The sequence below is a fragment of the Sinocyclocheilus grahami genome, unplaced genomic scaffold, assembly GCF_001515645.1.
Source record: "Sinocyclocheilus grahami isolate Dianchi unplaced genomic scaffold, SAMN03320097.WGS_v1.1 scaffold215.1, whole genome shotgun sequence".
In the NCBI taxonomy this organism is placed as follows: domain Eukaryota; kingdom Metazoa; phylum Chordata; class Actinopteri; order Cypriniformes; family Cyprinidae; genus Sinocyclocheilus; species Sinocyclocheilus grahami.
This window is the reverse complement of record NW_015505394.1, coordinates 293,311-310,306: the sequence shown is the minus strand read 5'-3', so window position 1 is coordinate 310,306 and position 16,996 is coordinate 293,311. Positions and strand designations below refer to the sequence as shown.

The 16,996-nt window shown below is 36.8% G+C and overlaps 1 protein-coding gene across 1 annotated transcript; it reads right to left on the bottom strand.

Moving 5' to 3' along the window:
- Positions 1 to 1,185: 1,185 nt before the first annotated feature.
- LOC107596110 (retinal guanylyl cyclase 1-like) lies at positions 1,186 to 8,680 on the bottom strand. The gene is made up of 13 exons (XM_016286734.1): positions 8,601 to 8,680; positions 8,195 to 8,314; positions 6,931 to 7,014; positions 6,609 to 6,785; positions 6,231 to 6,387; positions 5,945 to 6,094; positions 5,627 to 5,775; positions 5,270 to 5,433; positions 5,003 to 5,195; positions 4,400 to 4,574; positions 3,362 to 3,460; positions 1,934 to 2,028; positions 1,186 to 1,275 (listed from the first exon to the last, which is right to left on the bottom strand). Exons 2-13 carry the CDS (start codon positions 8,294 to 8,296, stop codon positions 1,186 to 1,188), a joined length of 1,635 nt encoding a protein of 544 aa, XP_016142220.1. The 5' UTR covers positions 8,297 to 8,314; positions 8,601 to 8,680.
- Positions 8,681 to 16,996: the final 8,316 nt, after the last annotated feature.

The following is a 16,996-nucleotide window of genomic DNA, read 5'->3' as shown; positions in this document are numbered from 1 at the left end:
TTTCCACTGAATTATAACTAAATTGACAGGTGTCATTATAAACAAGCACCATCAATTTGTTGCTTTTGCTTGTTTTGTTTTGTATATATATATATAAACAATGAAATAAAGAAAAAAATCTCTTTGCAGAAGTGCATTAACTGAAGGGATTGCATAACTGCAGATATGAATGAGGCGTGTGCTGCTGCTCTCATTTTCTTGTCTTGATGAACTGTTGTCTCAGCAGTATCTTTAATTTAGTATTAGATTAACTGCAGTATAAACTCTATACAGTTTTAAAAAAGTCCTCTGTGACCATCCATAGCAGTTGGTACATGCCGTCTTGTTGAGCTGATGGTTTTGATGGGCTGGCATTCAGAGTTCAAGTGTTTTTGCTTCCTGTCAGATGCCCTAGTGAGCTTTTCCACTCTTTTTAGGAAAGAATAAAGTAGAAAAGGGTAGTCGATGGGGTGAACACCTCAATCCACCCCTTTCATCCCCTTGCCCCACTTTCTCCTAAATTCGATAGGCTGGTGCAGAAACATGAGCATCACAACCTATTGGAAGGCACAGAAACAGAACAGCATGAGTACAGAAGTTTAACAACCTTAAGTTGCATGGCTCATAGGGATATTTCACACAAAAATGAATAAATAAATAACTTCTGTCATAACTTACTCACCCTCATGTTTTTTCAAACCTGTTTTATTTTCTTTCTTCTGTGGAACACAACAGATATTCAGTGGAATCCAAAGCAGCACTGGACCCCACTGACTTTTCAAAATACTTTTTTTTTTTGTGTGTGTTACACAGCGGGAAAAAATCATTCGTAAATGAATTTTCATTTTTGGGTGTACTGGCCTTTCAAGTTGCTCTTACATGACATGTTGGTATACATGTATATAAATGCAACAGCAACTACATTAGTGAACTGTAAACACTTTCTTTGATTCATTAAGTAGAACATTGAAATCAACCAAACAAAGAAAGAAGTCAAATATGACTGAAGTAACTGAAATGTTTCTGTTCTCTACCTCAGTTCCCCATCTTCTTCTGTCGATCCAGGAATTTCTGCCGCCTGTCCGTCGGAATCTCATCCAAGCTGATACCATGGTTGCTCGCCCTTTGTGGCAACATAAAGTTATCAACTCTCTACATTATAGACATCATATAGTGATGCACATACAGATAGAACTGGTTTCTTTCTTACCCAGGAGTAAGGTCTGGCGGTACAGGTAATGGCTTGTTGTATCCATCTCTCCCAACCAACCAGAATGTTTCCTCTACACCTTTACCCTGTTAGAGAATGACAGGAGCTCATATGATATTCGTCAAGACATTTTAGAGGTATTAAGCACAATACTGTATAGTGTCGTGTGTGATCCCAGAAGGTTTCTTGGCAAATGCTAAAACATTTTCACCCTCACACTATTTTATTTATTTTGTGCAACAGAACAATTCTGTTATTTTTGTCATTTTGTTTCTGAAAGTCCTGAAGTGTAATTTCCATTAAATTAATTGTGTGTAATAACATTCTGTGGTCAAAATGATTGTGATGGAAATTTAGAACATTAAAATTAATTTTTTTCTTTTGTTAATTTTATGGCTAGCATTCAAGAGGCATTTGCCTTGGTTTTTATCTTCACACAACATGTCTCATGTTCCATCTCAAGTGTGGTCTTCACTGACACTATTATCTTCTTGATAAACAAGGTCAACTTTTGATAAAAATGTATTAGGGACAACATTGTTCTGGAAATTGCACCAGAACTTTGGGACAGATGTAATTCTGGAAATATATATCTACTATATAATCATCACAACAGTTAATATTGAATTGGTTTATGATTATTTTACTATTTATGATGATCTGTTTAGACCATAGTTGTGCATATATAGTCATAAAAATGCCTGAACTGAAGAAATACCTGTCAGTGTGTGTATGTTTGTGTACCTTGAGCTCTGTCCTGCCCCTACTATCTATTTTGTAGCCAAGTTTGAGGCTGTTCAGGACATCAACAGTACTCTGGTTGACATGAATTCTGTAAGCTGTAGAAACAGGGACAGCAAAACAATGAAGAAAAACATAGTAAATTAATTAATTATTGTTACAAATTGAACACCAATTGATCATTGCCCATACTGGTTTCTTGTGAATTAATACAGACTCAGGACATCAAGAACATATTACGCAGAATTCCCCTTGGATGTAATGACATATGAAACCACTAGAAAGCAGTATGTCCAAGACTGCCTGACTGTTCACTCTCTGAGCTAGTTAAAACTGAAGCACTGAGCATATTACATCACTCAAGACACTTTCCGTTGCCTTCAGATAATCTGAACAACTGTGTTTTAGTCATTTCATTGTGTGGGTGAAATCACATAGCACTAGATGCGTGACCTTTGTGGCCTAATCTATGAAAACATATTTAATCTTTCATTTAAAATTAATTTGAAACTGTCTGAATTTTAAAACAAACCCTTCTTGTACAATATGATAATATCTATAATAATAATTTTTTCAACTATAAAATTCACACTACAATTCAAAAGTTTGGGGTCAGTAAGATTTTTTGAAAGAACTCCCATTCGCTCACCTAACCTGCATTTGTTAGATAAAAATACAGTAAAACAGTAATATTATGAAATATTGCTTTTTTTATTTTAATATATCTAAAGATTTAATTTATTCCTACAATCACATGATCCTTCAGAAATCATTCTAATATGAACTGTTCAACATTATTATGTTGTGCTGATTAATATTTTTGTGGAAACTGTAATACATTTTTCCAGGATTTATTGATGATTAGAACGTAAGAAAAAATAACAGCAATTATTTGAAATAGAAATCTTTTGTGATATTATAAACGTCTTTACTGTCACTTCCAATACATTTAATGTATCCTAGTTGAATAAAAGTATTGATTAAAAATTTACTAACCAAACGTTTGGAATGTCAGTGTATATGTATATTTTTTTAGGTATTAGCAACTTGTAATCATATTTCAAGACATTTTTCCATGTTCATCAGCATGAAACGTTCTAAAGGTGAAGTCAATGTTCTGGGATAAATGTGGCAGAAGGTCTGATTAAAGGTGAGACAGTTCAGGGTGATATCAGAGCCTGAGTTCTAAGAGGACATTAGCCTTAAAGCAGAATTTTCTTTCTAATTTGGCTTATACTCTTAAAAGCTTACAGGGAACTCTGCACTTTAAGCCATCTGAGCTTCTCACTGACATGCACTCACTGATCAGCACACACACACAAACTACTAACCACTGAGTTTTCAAGCTGATACTTAGCCAGACAAATTCCTGGAATCACGACTTCAGAGACAGCCATATTAAATACATATTAAACACATAAGTGTACTCACGCAACCCTGTGGATTCCATTCGGGAGGCTGTGTTTACTGTGTCCCCGAACAGACAGTACCGAGGCATCTTCAACCCAACTACACCTGCTACCACTGGACCTGTCACATACACATGAATAGTAAGTTAGCACATTAGCAACTGCATAGAATTGCATGTTGAGTCAGACACACCTGTGTGAGCACCATGTGATCTCTGTTGAGTTGTAGGGTGGGGGAATGAGCCAACGGCATGCTAACTAATTGGATGAATCTGTTAATTGGATGATGCCCAGGATTTACATTTCACTTGTTCTAGGAATACACAGCCATCAGAGGATCAAGTGTAAATAAATTTTTACATTTAGCACAATGTTCAGTTTGGTGATGTAAGGCAAGACCATCTTTGTCAATGAAAAGTACATCCACGGGAGTAATTATGTGTTTGATTTTTAACTAGATGATGCATTTAGTTTAAGGGTGTATAGCGTTTGGAAAAACTGGTTTAACTGTACTCTGAATATTCTGGCTCTCTTATGGCTTTGTTAGCTGTGTAGGGTTACAAGGCTGCTACAAAGTTTAACCGGCTACATTCAAAAGTTTGGGGTCAGTAAGGTTTTTTTTTTTTAAATGTATATTTTTATTCAGCAAGTATGTATTCAATTAATCAAAAGTGACAGTAAGGACTTTAAAATTGTTACAAAAGATTTCTATTTCAATGAAAAGCTGTTCTTAACTTTATGGCCATCAAAGAATCCTGAAAAATATATCATGGTTTCAACAAAAATATTAACTGTTTTCAACACTGATAAGAATTTTTCCTTGAGCACCAAATTGAACATATTAGAATGATTTCTGAATGGACTGATTTTGGAGTAATGGAGTAATGGCAGCTTTACTATCACAGGAATACATTACCTTTTAATATATAGTAACATAGTAATGATTTTGATCAAATAAAGAGCAAGAAACTTCTTTCAAAAACATGAAAACATTTCTTTCAGACCCCAAACCTTTGGATTTTCTTTGTATATGTGTTTGTGTGCTTTGTGCCGTTCTTACCAGAATGGAGTCCAATGCGGATTTTGACTTTGACGTCAGGCATGTGAGTCATTTTAAATGTTCCGATGCAGTGCAGAATGTCCAGAGACATGTTGGCCATCTCTGCTGCGTGACGGTTACCGTTACGGTTTGGAACCCCTGATGCCACCATGTACGCGTCACCAATAGTCTCTACCTGTTGATATATACTATTAAATATTCCTTGTGAAATGCAAAACTGTTTGTATGCACCATAGATATTATCTCAATTTATCTCATATTATATAAGTCATTTATTATTTTCATTTATTCCATCACAAGATAAAAACCTTTAAAGAATGTCTTATTAAACGATTCACTCAAAGATCGCTCTCAAAAGTAATCACTGGGTGTGTTAGCCTTTCAAAAGGTACTAATATATACACTTTAGGTACTAATATGAAACTTTACTACACAAATATGCACCCTTTGATGTTAAATAGGGCACAAAGGTGTACCTTTTGAAAGGGTACCACCCAGTGACAGCTTTTGTAGCTTTTTTTTTCTGAACTCAGCATTGATCATGAAAGAATCTACTCAATTTCCACAACAGTTTAAGTGAAAGATAAAAAAGCTCATGTAAACCTTGTAGACATCGTGGATTGCGATGATTCCATCAAAGTGTGTGTAGAGGTCGTTAAGCAGATCGACCACTTCGATAGGTTCACTCAGAGCAGAGATGGTGGTAAAACCCACAATATCACTGAAATATAGTGTGACATCTGAAAAGTGCTCCGGCTTCACTGGCTTCCCTGTCTTTAAAGCCAAGGCCACAGATCTGGAAGACAGAATGGCATTATAAGAAACAAAATGAATGTGAAAAGATATCTGAACATCTGAAGTGGGACTCACTTGGGCAGCATCTGGGCTAGAAGAGCATCAGTTTTCTGACGCTCTACCTCTAGTTCTTCAGTCCTTTCTCGGATCAGATCCTCCAGGTTTGAGGAGTACTGCTCCAGCATCCTTAACATTGAGTCAATTATATTTGTCTTCTTTCCCTTGTTCACATTCTTAAACTGCAAGTTAGAAAAAAAGGGACAGAAAACAGGAGATTTTGTTTTGTTTTCCCCCTGTATATTTTATATAGTGAATATTTTTGCTTTTTATTTTTTCCTGGAAGAAAATTCTTTATGTTTGACAATAATGCAAAATTTTACCTTTGTCTATGTGTGTGTGTGTGTGTGCTTGAGAGAGAGAAAGAGGGTGTACCTGTCTAAAGATCTCCTTAAACGTGGGTCTCTTGTCAGGCTCCTCGCTCCAGGCCTGCTTCATGATCTGAATCACCTCCAGCGGCGCTTCATCCACAGACACAGTGGGTCGGCACAGCGGTGGAGGAGAGCACACCTTATCTATGATTTCTGCACACAGAGATACACAACTTGAGTATTCACAACTTAGAATACTGTATTCATATCTGAATTGCTCCAAACCAGCTCCATTAAATCATTGCCATCTTTAGTTTGTCTATTAACTGTGTGAAAACCTGAGTGGTATGTGATAATATATTGGAATGTGAGGGTGTCTAACCTTCAGGAGGCATATCCAACATGCCGAAGGGTGCACAGCGAGAGATCACCTCCTGCATGATAATAGCAAAGCTGTATATATCAGCTGGATACGTCCCCTTCTTCTTCAGTTTAGGATTGCGCAGGATCTCTGGAGCTGTCCAAAATTTATCTGTACCAAATATACACAGATCAGAGTCCGAAAGACCGAATATGCATAAATAAGCAAGATGAGAGGAGATAATGAGAGCCTCTATGTCCTGTTTCTCATTGCGTGATTTAGCAATTTCCACGTGTATTACACGTACCCTCTGGTTTGGTGTCCTCCAGGATGATGTTTTGAGAGTTGATGATTTCATTTAAGCCATAATCCGTAACCTTCAGGACAAACCGACCATCTACCACACAGTTCCTTGACTTGAGGCGTCCATGAATGATCCCACGATTATGCAAGTACTTCATTGCCTGATAGGAAAAGATAAAAAGGCATTAGAAGGACAGAGAAGTATGGGGAGATGGGAGCAGGTGACATCCTTGACAGTTCATTAGTTAATCAGCCAGTCATTCTTTACCACATTTTCATCCATATCTTCATCTTCTTACTGAGCTGTATTTACTTATCTGTTCATCTATGCTTTCATTCAACCCTTTGCTAATTGAACTAGTCTACCTTCTCAATTCCTCACCCTGATCAGGTCAAGAAGAAGAGAGGATTTGAACATCCAGTCCAGTCTCATTTCCTCGTTGTTGAGCAGGTCTTCCAGGCTGCCTCTGGTGCAATGCTCCATAACAACGCCAAATATGCCAGTATCCAAGAACAGACCTAGAAACAGGTTCAGATTCTCATGACGCATGTCTCTCAGCTAGAGTGAAGGAAGAGGGGGACAAGCAGAAGCAAAAAAGGTACAGAAGACAGGGTGAGAAGGTGAGTATAGTGTTCAGTTTTTGTTTTCAAAACCGGTCCACAACTTGTAAGCTAAATAATACTTTCATTCACTTATCTCTTACCTTGATAAAGATGGTCTGAGTGCTGTCACTGATTTCTGAAACAGAATCTCCACAAGGGCATTTCTTCAGCCAGACCCAGTCACCCTGACAGCACAGGATAATACAACTCAACACATCTCCACAGGCTCACACAGAATTGGATGACCTTGTTTTTCAACTTTTCGGCACCGAATTTAGAGGAGAATATGCAGAATTTTATGGATTTCATTTAAATAAGATAAATGGTTTAAATAGCGTTTAGAGAACTGCACTTTTATCCGTACTTTGGTTTTTGAAAATAATGATACAGTTATGTCTATAACATAATATAATTTACTTAGTATAATGTGCAGTTTTATAAACAAACATGCAAAGAGCAAGTGATGTGTAGAATTTTGTGAAAGTTCTGCAGACCTTTGGGCAGATTCTGCACATAACTAATACTTTTCTACAACAGCCGATGTACAAACAATGGCTGTATGTTGTTCATATTAATATACAGGTTACTTTATACTACATTCCTCTAATTTGATTGTTAATGTAGTTTGCCTGCAGTGATGAACAGGTTTTTGAAAGTTGAAACATCAGCTTTTGTTTTCATTAGTGAGCGTGGAGCGAGAAATGGAAAACCTAATGAAAGCTTATTTCCACCATGGAATAAAAAAAAAGAAAAAGGTAATTGCAGCTTTTAAACTCACAGTTCTGGCTTTTTTCCCTTAGAGTTCTGAGTTTATGTCTCACAATTCAGACTATTTTTTTGCAAGATATAAACTTGCAATTCTGAGAAAAAAGTCTGATTTTAAGATGTTTACTTGCAATTGCCAGTTTTAAAGTGGCAATTGTGAGTTTATAACTGGCAATGTAAGATAGAAACTCTCAATTCTGAGGAGAAATAAACAAACTGTGAGTTATAAACTTGCAAATTGTTAGGAAAGCAAGCCAGAATTGTGAGATAAAATTATTTTAAATATTGTTTTTACTCCTTGCACTGAGGAGTTTATATCTGTCAATTCTTAGTTTAGATACATAAACTTTACTTAGAAAAATGCATAAACTAACTGGTTGAATTTTGTCTGAAAAGTTATTTCATATTAACTTACCGTTTATTGAATTGTCTTATAAGACCAATGCCACTCTTAGAATCATGTTGTTGTACTGAATATCAGCAAGACTGTTTTTACCTTCTGGTATTCAGTACTACTGGTATTTAGTACCAAAACACTATGCTAACAACTTACCAAATTGTATCTATGTCTGTACACAAAAAAGCACAAATTTCACACACCTCAAAAACAGCAACATTGGACGTTTCAGGAGTTGACGTAATGTAACTGCGACCTGAAACTGAGTGGTGAGGGGTTTTAACATCTAGTTGACTCTTCACCATACTCTCCTCATTCAGCTTCTACAGAGAGAATGGAGAGAAATTGAGAATGTGAGAGACATAGACAAAAACCTAAGCGAGAGAGAGTATTCTATTTAGTATCATCACACTTGCAGCAGAGTACACACTAAAATTATATTAAATAAATGTAAATTATTACTATACTCTCTTCATTCATCTTCTACACACACACACACACACACACACACAGAGAGAAAGAGAGAGAAATGGACAGTGAGAGAGACAAATATAAAGTCTATGAGCAAGACAGAGAGAGAGAAAGGAAGAGAGAGCATTTGTGACTGACCCTCCTGCTGAGTGTGGTGTTGATGAAGACCAAGTCATCCAGTGTCAGTACTATCTTAGTGGGGCTTCCAATTCCACCTCCACCAAATGCCCCTAATATCCCCTGCCCATGTTTCCTGGACACACACACACACACACACATACATATGCTTATTTGTTTATCAGTAATACAATAAACTGATTCAATACATGATGGTTTGCTGCAACTCAAGCAATTCAATTCATACCTTATATGGAGAAAACATACACCTGCTCCACTTATCAACACACAGAACAAGAGAAGGAGGAAGAAAAGGGTCACTCCATCCAAGCCTGCAATGAAAGGGAAAGAACGACAGACAGAATCAGTGGTGATGTTGATGCTTTTAAATATATTGTAATAAAATTGATGTGGTACAAGAATTTCTGCTTTCTCACCTCCTCTACAAGTGACATAAGGACTGAACCAACAGTTTGAGTCAGTGCTCGGAGATGCTCCAGCAAAATGAATCGATTTCCCCAAGTACTTCAACCCTCCATATTTCCCATACGTGTGTGGTGCTTCCAGGGTGTGAGTGCGGTGTAGGCTGGACCCAGAGCCATCTGAATCCAGGACAGCATAGCGGTCGGGGTCTTTGTTTATTCGGCTCATAGCTAATCGTGCAGCTAGGTCTGGCAGGGCTTTGGAGTACATGGGGTCACACGCCCACGGTCCTACGATGGAGATTTTGAAGGTGGTGCCCCAGGCCTCACAGGGCAAGTATGATAGCATGACTAGAGGAAGGAGAAAACAGTTCCCCCACCAGCTGTGGCTGCGGAGCACTGGGGTCGAGGACACTGGACTCGATGAGCCATCAGGGTTTTTTGCTTTTTGCTTTGAGGTTTGTTTTCGTCGTCTCTTTCCAGCAAAGGACTGTTGCCATCGTGGGTGGTGGGACTGGCAAAGAAAGCTAGAGTTTCTGTGGTCATCCATTTTAATTTTGTTTTACTGTTAATTGTCAGGGACAATGAAAGAACAGGTGGCACTGAGAGATGTTGTGTTGTATTGTGTGAATATTTTGTTAGCGACAGTATAAAGGCTGATAAAACACACACGCAAAACACCCAGCTCTCGATTTGGGTTCTACCCACCGAGGGGCACTAGCCCAAAACTATTGCACAATAACCAGCCATCACTGTCTCTTTTAGAGATGGAGCAAATGTGTGCAGTTTTATTTGAGAGAAACAACATATAAGGGTTTGGTGAATGAGAAGGAAAGAGGGGGGAAAAGACAAGGGATGAAAACAGAGCAGAAAAAGTTAGTATTTTTTATATGGGAATATTAATATACAATACATTGCATATCTTTTTACCATATAGTTTACTATATGTAGTAGTGATGTGAGAGTAAGAGTGGCTCAAACATCAGCATAAGGGTCATATAATTAATTATGGTACCAAGGTCAATAGTGCAATAGTGCTATACTACATTTAAAAAGTTGGGGGTCAGTAAGATTTTTAAAATATTATTTTATTTTATTTAATACCTAACACCTAATAAAGACTTTTACATTATTACAAAAAAAAATTATATTTAGAAAAATTACATTCATCAAATAATAGTGAAAAAAAGTTACACAGTTCCGATAAAAATATTCAGCAGCATATGAGATGTTTCTTGAGCAGCAAATCAGCAAATTAGAATGATTTCTGATGGATCATGTGACACAGAAGACTGGAGTAATTGTGCTGAAAATTCAGCTTTGCAGTCACAGGAATAAATCACAACGAATCAAAATATAAAACAGTTATTTTAAATCGTAACAATATTTCACAATATACTGTTTTTAATCAAATAAATGCAGCCTTGATGATCATAAGAAACATCTTTCAAAAGCATAATAAAATCTTACCAACCCCAAACTTTCAAATGGCAGCGTAAATTAAAGCTTTTTTTTTAATTATTAAAATGAATAAAAACTTTTTCTATGATAGTACTGAAGCCCATTTCTGCCTCAGAGTAAAACGTATTAGGACTTTATTTCTCATAATTGTCACTTTATATCTTACAATGTGACTTCAGATCTTATTTTAAACTTTATCTCACAATTATCTTTTTATTTTTTTTACTTTGAGGCTGAAATAGTTATTATTTCACAATATACTGTTTTTAATCAAATAAATGCAGCCTTGATGATCATAAGAAACATCTTTCAAAAGCATAATAAAATCTTACCAACCCCAAACTTTCAAATGGCAGCGTAAATTAAAGCTTTTTTTTTTATTATTAAAATTAATAAAAACTTTTTCTATGATAGTACTGAAGCCCATTTCTGCCTCAGAGTAAAACGTATTAGGACTTTATTTCTCATAATTGTCACTTTATATCTTACAATGTGACTTCAAATCTTATTTTAAACTTTATCTCATTAATTATTTTTTATATATTTTTTACTTTGAGGCTGAAATAGTTATCTAGTCTGGATGTTTAGCAAAGCTAAAATATATTTATACTTTCGTATTTGTTTGTTTTAATAGAATTTTCTTCTTTTCAGAGAGGCAATCCTCAATTAAATAAGTAAATGTTGTTTGCTATTAAGTGTTTTGTTCTTCAACCCTCTTATCATACTGTCCTTTAGAGACCTGATATCTGACTCCAGGCTTGGTCTGATCAGCTGACCAGCCACATCCTCACTTGACTCATGTGCCATCTGTGTTTAAAGGTAGAGTTGGGGTGAAATGTCACATGACTTGTACCAGGCTGTCTGCCATTCCTCCCTCTCCCTCTATTCGTTGCTCAGCAAGCAGCAAGCATTCACCTTCATTAGCCCTGGCCATAATAACTGCCAAATAACGTGAGGCTTAATCAATCTTAATCTTAATCAACCGTATATCTTTACACCATCATCACTCTATTGACCTGTCAAAAGAGTTTTGTTCTTCTATGTTTTTCTTTGTTCTCCTCCCTCTAATCCATGTCTTCAACATTCTGTCTGACTTCTGTATAAACGTCCTGTCTACCCCCTCACTTCTTAACCTCTAGGTCTGGCTTGCTCTCTTTCTTTGGACCATTAGCCAGTTCTGAAATAAATCAGGATTACAGAGGATTGCACGGGACCTTGCTATCAGACTCACGCTACTGTGTACTGTGTTTGAGAGCTTTACTGTCTGTGATATTAGAGCTCCCCATTTATTCAGTCAATTTTTATGTACGGAATTACAGCACAGTAGTTTTATCAGCTAAAGGAATTTCACATTTTTGGGCTTTATACAATCTGCTTAAATATTTAATTTGTAGTATTTAAATCTATAAATCTAGTGATATAGCTATTGTGGTACAACAATATGGTTATATCAGCTGCATGAACAAGCTAAAGGCTGCCATCTCATACAGTTTTCAAATCTCTCGAGATATTCCTCCTTACTAAGAAAATTACTAATGTAAGTGTTTTAGGTTAAGGTTGTATTTTGCTATTGCATTCAAAGGGGATGTCCTGTTAAATAAATGCGCCAGTGTTAGCTGATAGTTGGCTGCTTGAAATTACATTTTGTGTTCTTTCTCGTGGATATTAAGCTACATATTGAAATTATAGCTATCGTCATAAAGAAATCTGAATATTGGAAGGTTTTAATAGCTGTCTAATCAAAACCACCTTTCTTCTAATAGTCAGTAATATATGAAATACATGCAGTTCATTCAAGTTTACTGTAACTTTGTGATGTCACATTATTTTCAGCATTAGCACTAAAGACCACTAAACTGGTACATTTTTGGCATTTATGTATGTATAAATTATCTAATGTGTTTAGACGTGAAGTGACTGAACATTACAGTAAATGGACAGTACTATTTCAATAATATCTCTGTAATATACATATTTTATACACCTTGCTACGTGTACTGCGTTAGGCTAACCGAGACTTGTCATTTGCACTTATATATTGTTGCTCTTTTGTTAGTTTTGACTGCTTTTGTTGTCCTCATTTGTAAGTCGCTTTGGATAAAAGCGTCTGCTAAATGACTAAATAAAATAAATAAAATAGAATAAAATCTCTTTATCAACAAAGACCCATATCTTTGAACGTTAAGCTAACTGAGACTTGTTATAGCACTTGCATATCTCTTTTGTTGATTTTGATTGCTTCCATTGTCCTCATTTGTAAGTCGCTTTGGATAAAAGCGTCTGCTAAATGACTAAATGTAAATGAATGTTGTTGAATGTTAGCTGAGTTAGCATAAGTAGCAATTGACATCATTTGATACAGGCAGACATTTCATTAAGTAGGACCAATAAAATTAGGTAGTGTAAATTACATTGAATTTTGATGTGTAAAGAAATAATAATAATATAATGAAATTAATTGTGAAGTTTAATACATCAAATTCTAAAATAAAACAATACATTTATATTGAAACTAAATTATTTTTCTAACTCTAATACAAAGTAAAACAATATATATATATTTCTAGTTATGTTGTAACAACCTAAGATTACTCAGCATCCCTCAGGGAAGTCCTAATTCTCTAAGCCTCAGGGACTACTCTAGCAAATTCAATATTGAAAACTACTGTTACCCTTAATAAAGGATTGTAAATAAAAAAGCAAAAGATTGGCTAACCTGGCAAGTGTGGCTAATTGAGAGCCATGATGAGTTCTCGTCCCATTAGAACACAGAGAGTCTGAGAAGAACCAGAGGGGGACCAGAACCGCACTCCCACAGAGGAAATAGTAATAAGAAATAAAAAATCAAAATTAAAAATGTAAAAGTCCAGACTGAAGGTGGACAAAAGACAGATATTCCATGTCAAAACAGATCATTAAAAAAAAACTTTAAAAAAAATGTCCTTTGTCTTATCGTCTTTGAAAAGCATAGTATAAAAAATATAGATGTAGAAATCCACCTTTCTCTTTTTAAAATGGAGAGGTGATCTTTGGTTTGTGGTCTCTGGAGGTTGGAGGCCCTCTGTTGGACTGAGTCCTGCCCCAATCTGGAGAGCTTAATGGGGGAAGCCACTGGAACAAGAGCCTCTCTGAGTCCTGGGTCTTACTGGGAATAAGCAGATTTACAAAGAAAGAGAGACGGCAAGAGACAAGGAACGAGCAGAGGAGAAAGGAGGGGCAGAATCCAAGTGGTGACTTCTTAACACTCTTTAGCCTATAATCCACACATACATGGCAAAAGGCCTTTTGTCTCCTCAGTGTGCATATGAGCTTGTGGCCCAGTAACATTTAAGATAGTGACTGACTATTGGAAGTAGAAATAATAAAAACACTTAAATACTGACACTTTCAGACACAACATTAGGCATTTTAATTATTTTTAACCACTTTCAGTGTTTATAGTCTAACTGTAAATGGATGGTTTTGACAGACTATTTCATTTTAATGCAATGCCATGATAGATATGACAATAGAAAGGTTGTATGATGGTTTCTAATTATGCTGAGGATTTGATCCTACTGTCTGTAGGATCAGCAGTGAGCCAACAAACGTTACAGATTGTACTTGTACTGTCCCGCTCCATTTTGTTTCCACGGGTGCTCTCTGCCATTTTTGTTTATGTTGCACTAGCCAATATGGCAATCGTCTTGGACACCCAAAATGGCTGTACTTCTCACAGTCAGCCTTGATTAATTATTCCTATATTGAAAGTGTCAGATAATAGTAACCGAAATAAATGAGAGCCATCTGGTCATGTGGCCTCAATACAGCAGCCCCACTGTCGAATAAACAGATTTTGTAAAGCTACTGATGTGACTAAAGTCTCATTTTTTACTAATAACTTCTTTTGGGGCAAAATATTTTAATTTAACACAATTTAACACAATGGACAGAAATGCAAACAATATGAAGATGACAAAGCACAAGGTTTTAGATGATGGTGTTAAACCATTAGTGCAACACGTCCTCATGTCACATTAAAAATTCCCAAGTGTCAATGTGCCCCTCTTTCTTTTCTGCTCCTCCTCCCTTCTTCTTGATCTTTCTTGAGTTTATAAGCTTGGCTAGGAGCTCCCAACAGGTGAAAGGAGATTTGAGTTCTCAGGAAGCCCTAAGCCACCTCTGTTCATTGTGACATTGTGTCCTATAGCACAACCCTATTACACTCTTCTTCGAGTTTACTTTGACATAAAAGCTACATTTCAGTCTGATATTTGCAGATCAGACATAGAAATGCTTAAAGGCCTTCTGGAGAAAGGTCATTCAGCACTTGTAAAGTGGTATGCGCTCCAAGGTCAAAACCTGTAAAGATTATATCCTGACTATATCCTTGAGCAGTCCTCCAGCCAGGACTGGAGCAGCACTCAGACCTTTATACTAGTGTATACAAACTTGTGGCCGGCTCATATTAATCAGCGAGCTGTTGGAGCACTGGAAACAAAGTTTACCTTTTTGCCCCAGGACGAGTTATGTGCCTGACAGAGAAGACACACATATTTTTGTCTTAGTCCTTCTATCTACCCTTAAGCTCCCATTCCCAAAATGTATTACCTAATTTACTGAACATCAGGATGTGTTATAGCACCATGAGTGTCTTGATCAAGGTCAAAATGGTGTCAAGAGGTGGAGGTTACGCAACTCTTAAAATCTTTCGGTCAGTCATGACTGGCTCCTGCCCTAGACTTTTAACTTGTTGCTGACTGTCTGATCTCACTAGCACTAGGCCCACTTTTGTGTGTGTTTGTGAGTGTCACCCTAGCTCATGATTGATAGGAGTCCATTTTAAATTAATCAGATTAGTTAGATTTGGCTGTGCTGTACTGAGCTTCAACCAGCAAGCCTCTTACCTCTGATCAGAGAGAGAAATTTTGTTAATCAAAGTTTGACAGAATTATTAATACATTATCATAGTAAAATCGTGTTAGTTTATAAATACATATGACATGGAAACAACGTGTATGATGTATTTGCGTAAATCTGCATTGTTTAAATAGTTCATCCAACAATGAAAATCCTCACCCTCAAGTCCTTAGAAACCTGTCTCCTTTGGAACGCAAAAATTGTTATTTATGGCAGAAGATCTGATGGGTCGTTCACAAAGAACGCGTTTTTACATTCTGCTGCGCCACTTTTACCGGCAAACGTGTTTGACTCGCGTCTCTCGCACACTCTCATTCGATCATACTGCGTCTCCCATTTTTAAACCGCCCTTTTTCCATGATTTTTTCCCCCAAATCTGTGCGTACGCACGTTTTATAAATGAGGCCCCAGGTTTGCTTGAAAGCACTGTGGTCTCACCTTCTGAACCTTTACCAACACAGTTCATCATACACACCTGATATGAACTAAACCAGTAAGCATGGCATTAAAAAGATATAAAAAGAAAAGCTTTAAAGAATCTCTATTTACAATTTTGAGTCTAACAGTAAGACTGTAATCAATTCCCTTAAAACCAAGAAGGCCGCATGACTGCTTTGGCAAGCTTAAATTGGAAAATGTGACTGTTTTAATTGACTGACTAAAATTAAATTGCTTCCTTGAAGGCTTGAATATTACAATGCCTGTTTATAATCTTGGTGCAATAACAGAAGGATTCGATAAATTCAAATAGGATTAAGGGTTTTAAAGATGTTTATTGATATTATGTAGTATAATGTAATCAGCATTTCAGATTTGAAAAAAGGATAATCTGAATCATTTAATTCAGGCTTCATTCATTAAAGAGTGAGTTTTTTTTAATTTTATTTACCTTTTTCTGAACATGTACAAGAATTTACAATAACATGTTTAACATGTTTATATTCCTTTATAAATCACACACAGGGTTGGCCTTAACTGGCCATATTTCATTATACTGTAGGTGGGTTATAGCTTTCTGCCAATTATCATGGTCAAATCTTTTTCATTACAGTCCAAAAACATTGAGACTCTGCTTGTTGTCCACAACTCTACATGGAATGACATCATTATTTTGAAAGAAAGACAGTCGATGGGTAAGAAACCCAAGGGTTTCAATATTCTGTATCCCGGGGCAATACTGACGGAGGCAGCGGAAGCAGAAGTGTGTGTTACACTGAGGGCAGATGATGTTGGGACAACCTTTTCCATTGTGTGTAAGCAGGGCCTTGCACCTTGGACAGGCCCTGAAGTATGGACATCCTCTCACCGAGCTGTGTTGGTCAGTGATTTTTGTGTTGCTGAGGAGGGCAGCACGGAGCGCACAGTTCGGTAGTGTGCAGGAATTGGTGGTCGGAGTACCGCGTGGCCACTCTCTCTGACACGCAAGGCAGAACTGAAACACGCACCTCTTCAATTTAGAGCAAGATTTGCAGACCGCACACTGACCATCCAAAACTCCGACATTAGACTGATGACAACTGGGACACTGGAAAGGGGGAAAGAATTGGTGAGATATGATCACAAAATAAAATAAAAGAGGGACTCCACAGATTCCTTCCACTTGCTGTCTCTCCACCGGGGTTCACCATTGCCTTC

Excerpts from the sequence above, each read along its gene's own strand:
- LOC107596110 (XM_016286734.1), bottom strand. The coding sequence starts at position 8,296 with ATGGTGAAGAGTCAACTAGATGTTAAAACCCCTCACCACTCAGTTTCA. Across the intron at positions 5,434-5,626 it reads TTAAGGAGATCTTTAGACAG|TTTAAGAATGTGAACAAGGG; the intron begins GTACACCCTCTT and ends TCTAACTTGCAG. Across the intron at positions 3,461-4,399 it reads CCGCATTGGACTCCATTCTG|GTCCAGTGGTAGCAGGTGTA; the intron begins GTAAGAACGGCA and ends TGTATGTGACAG.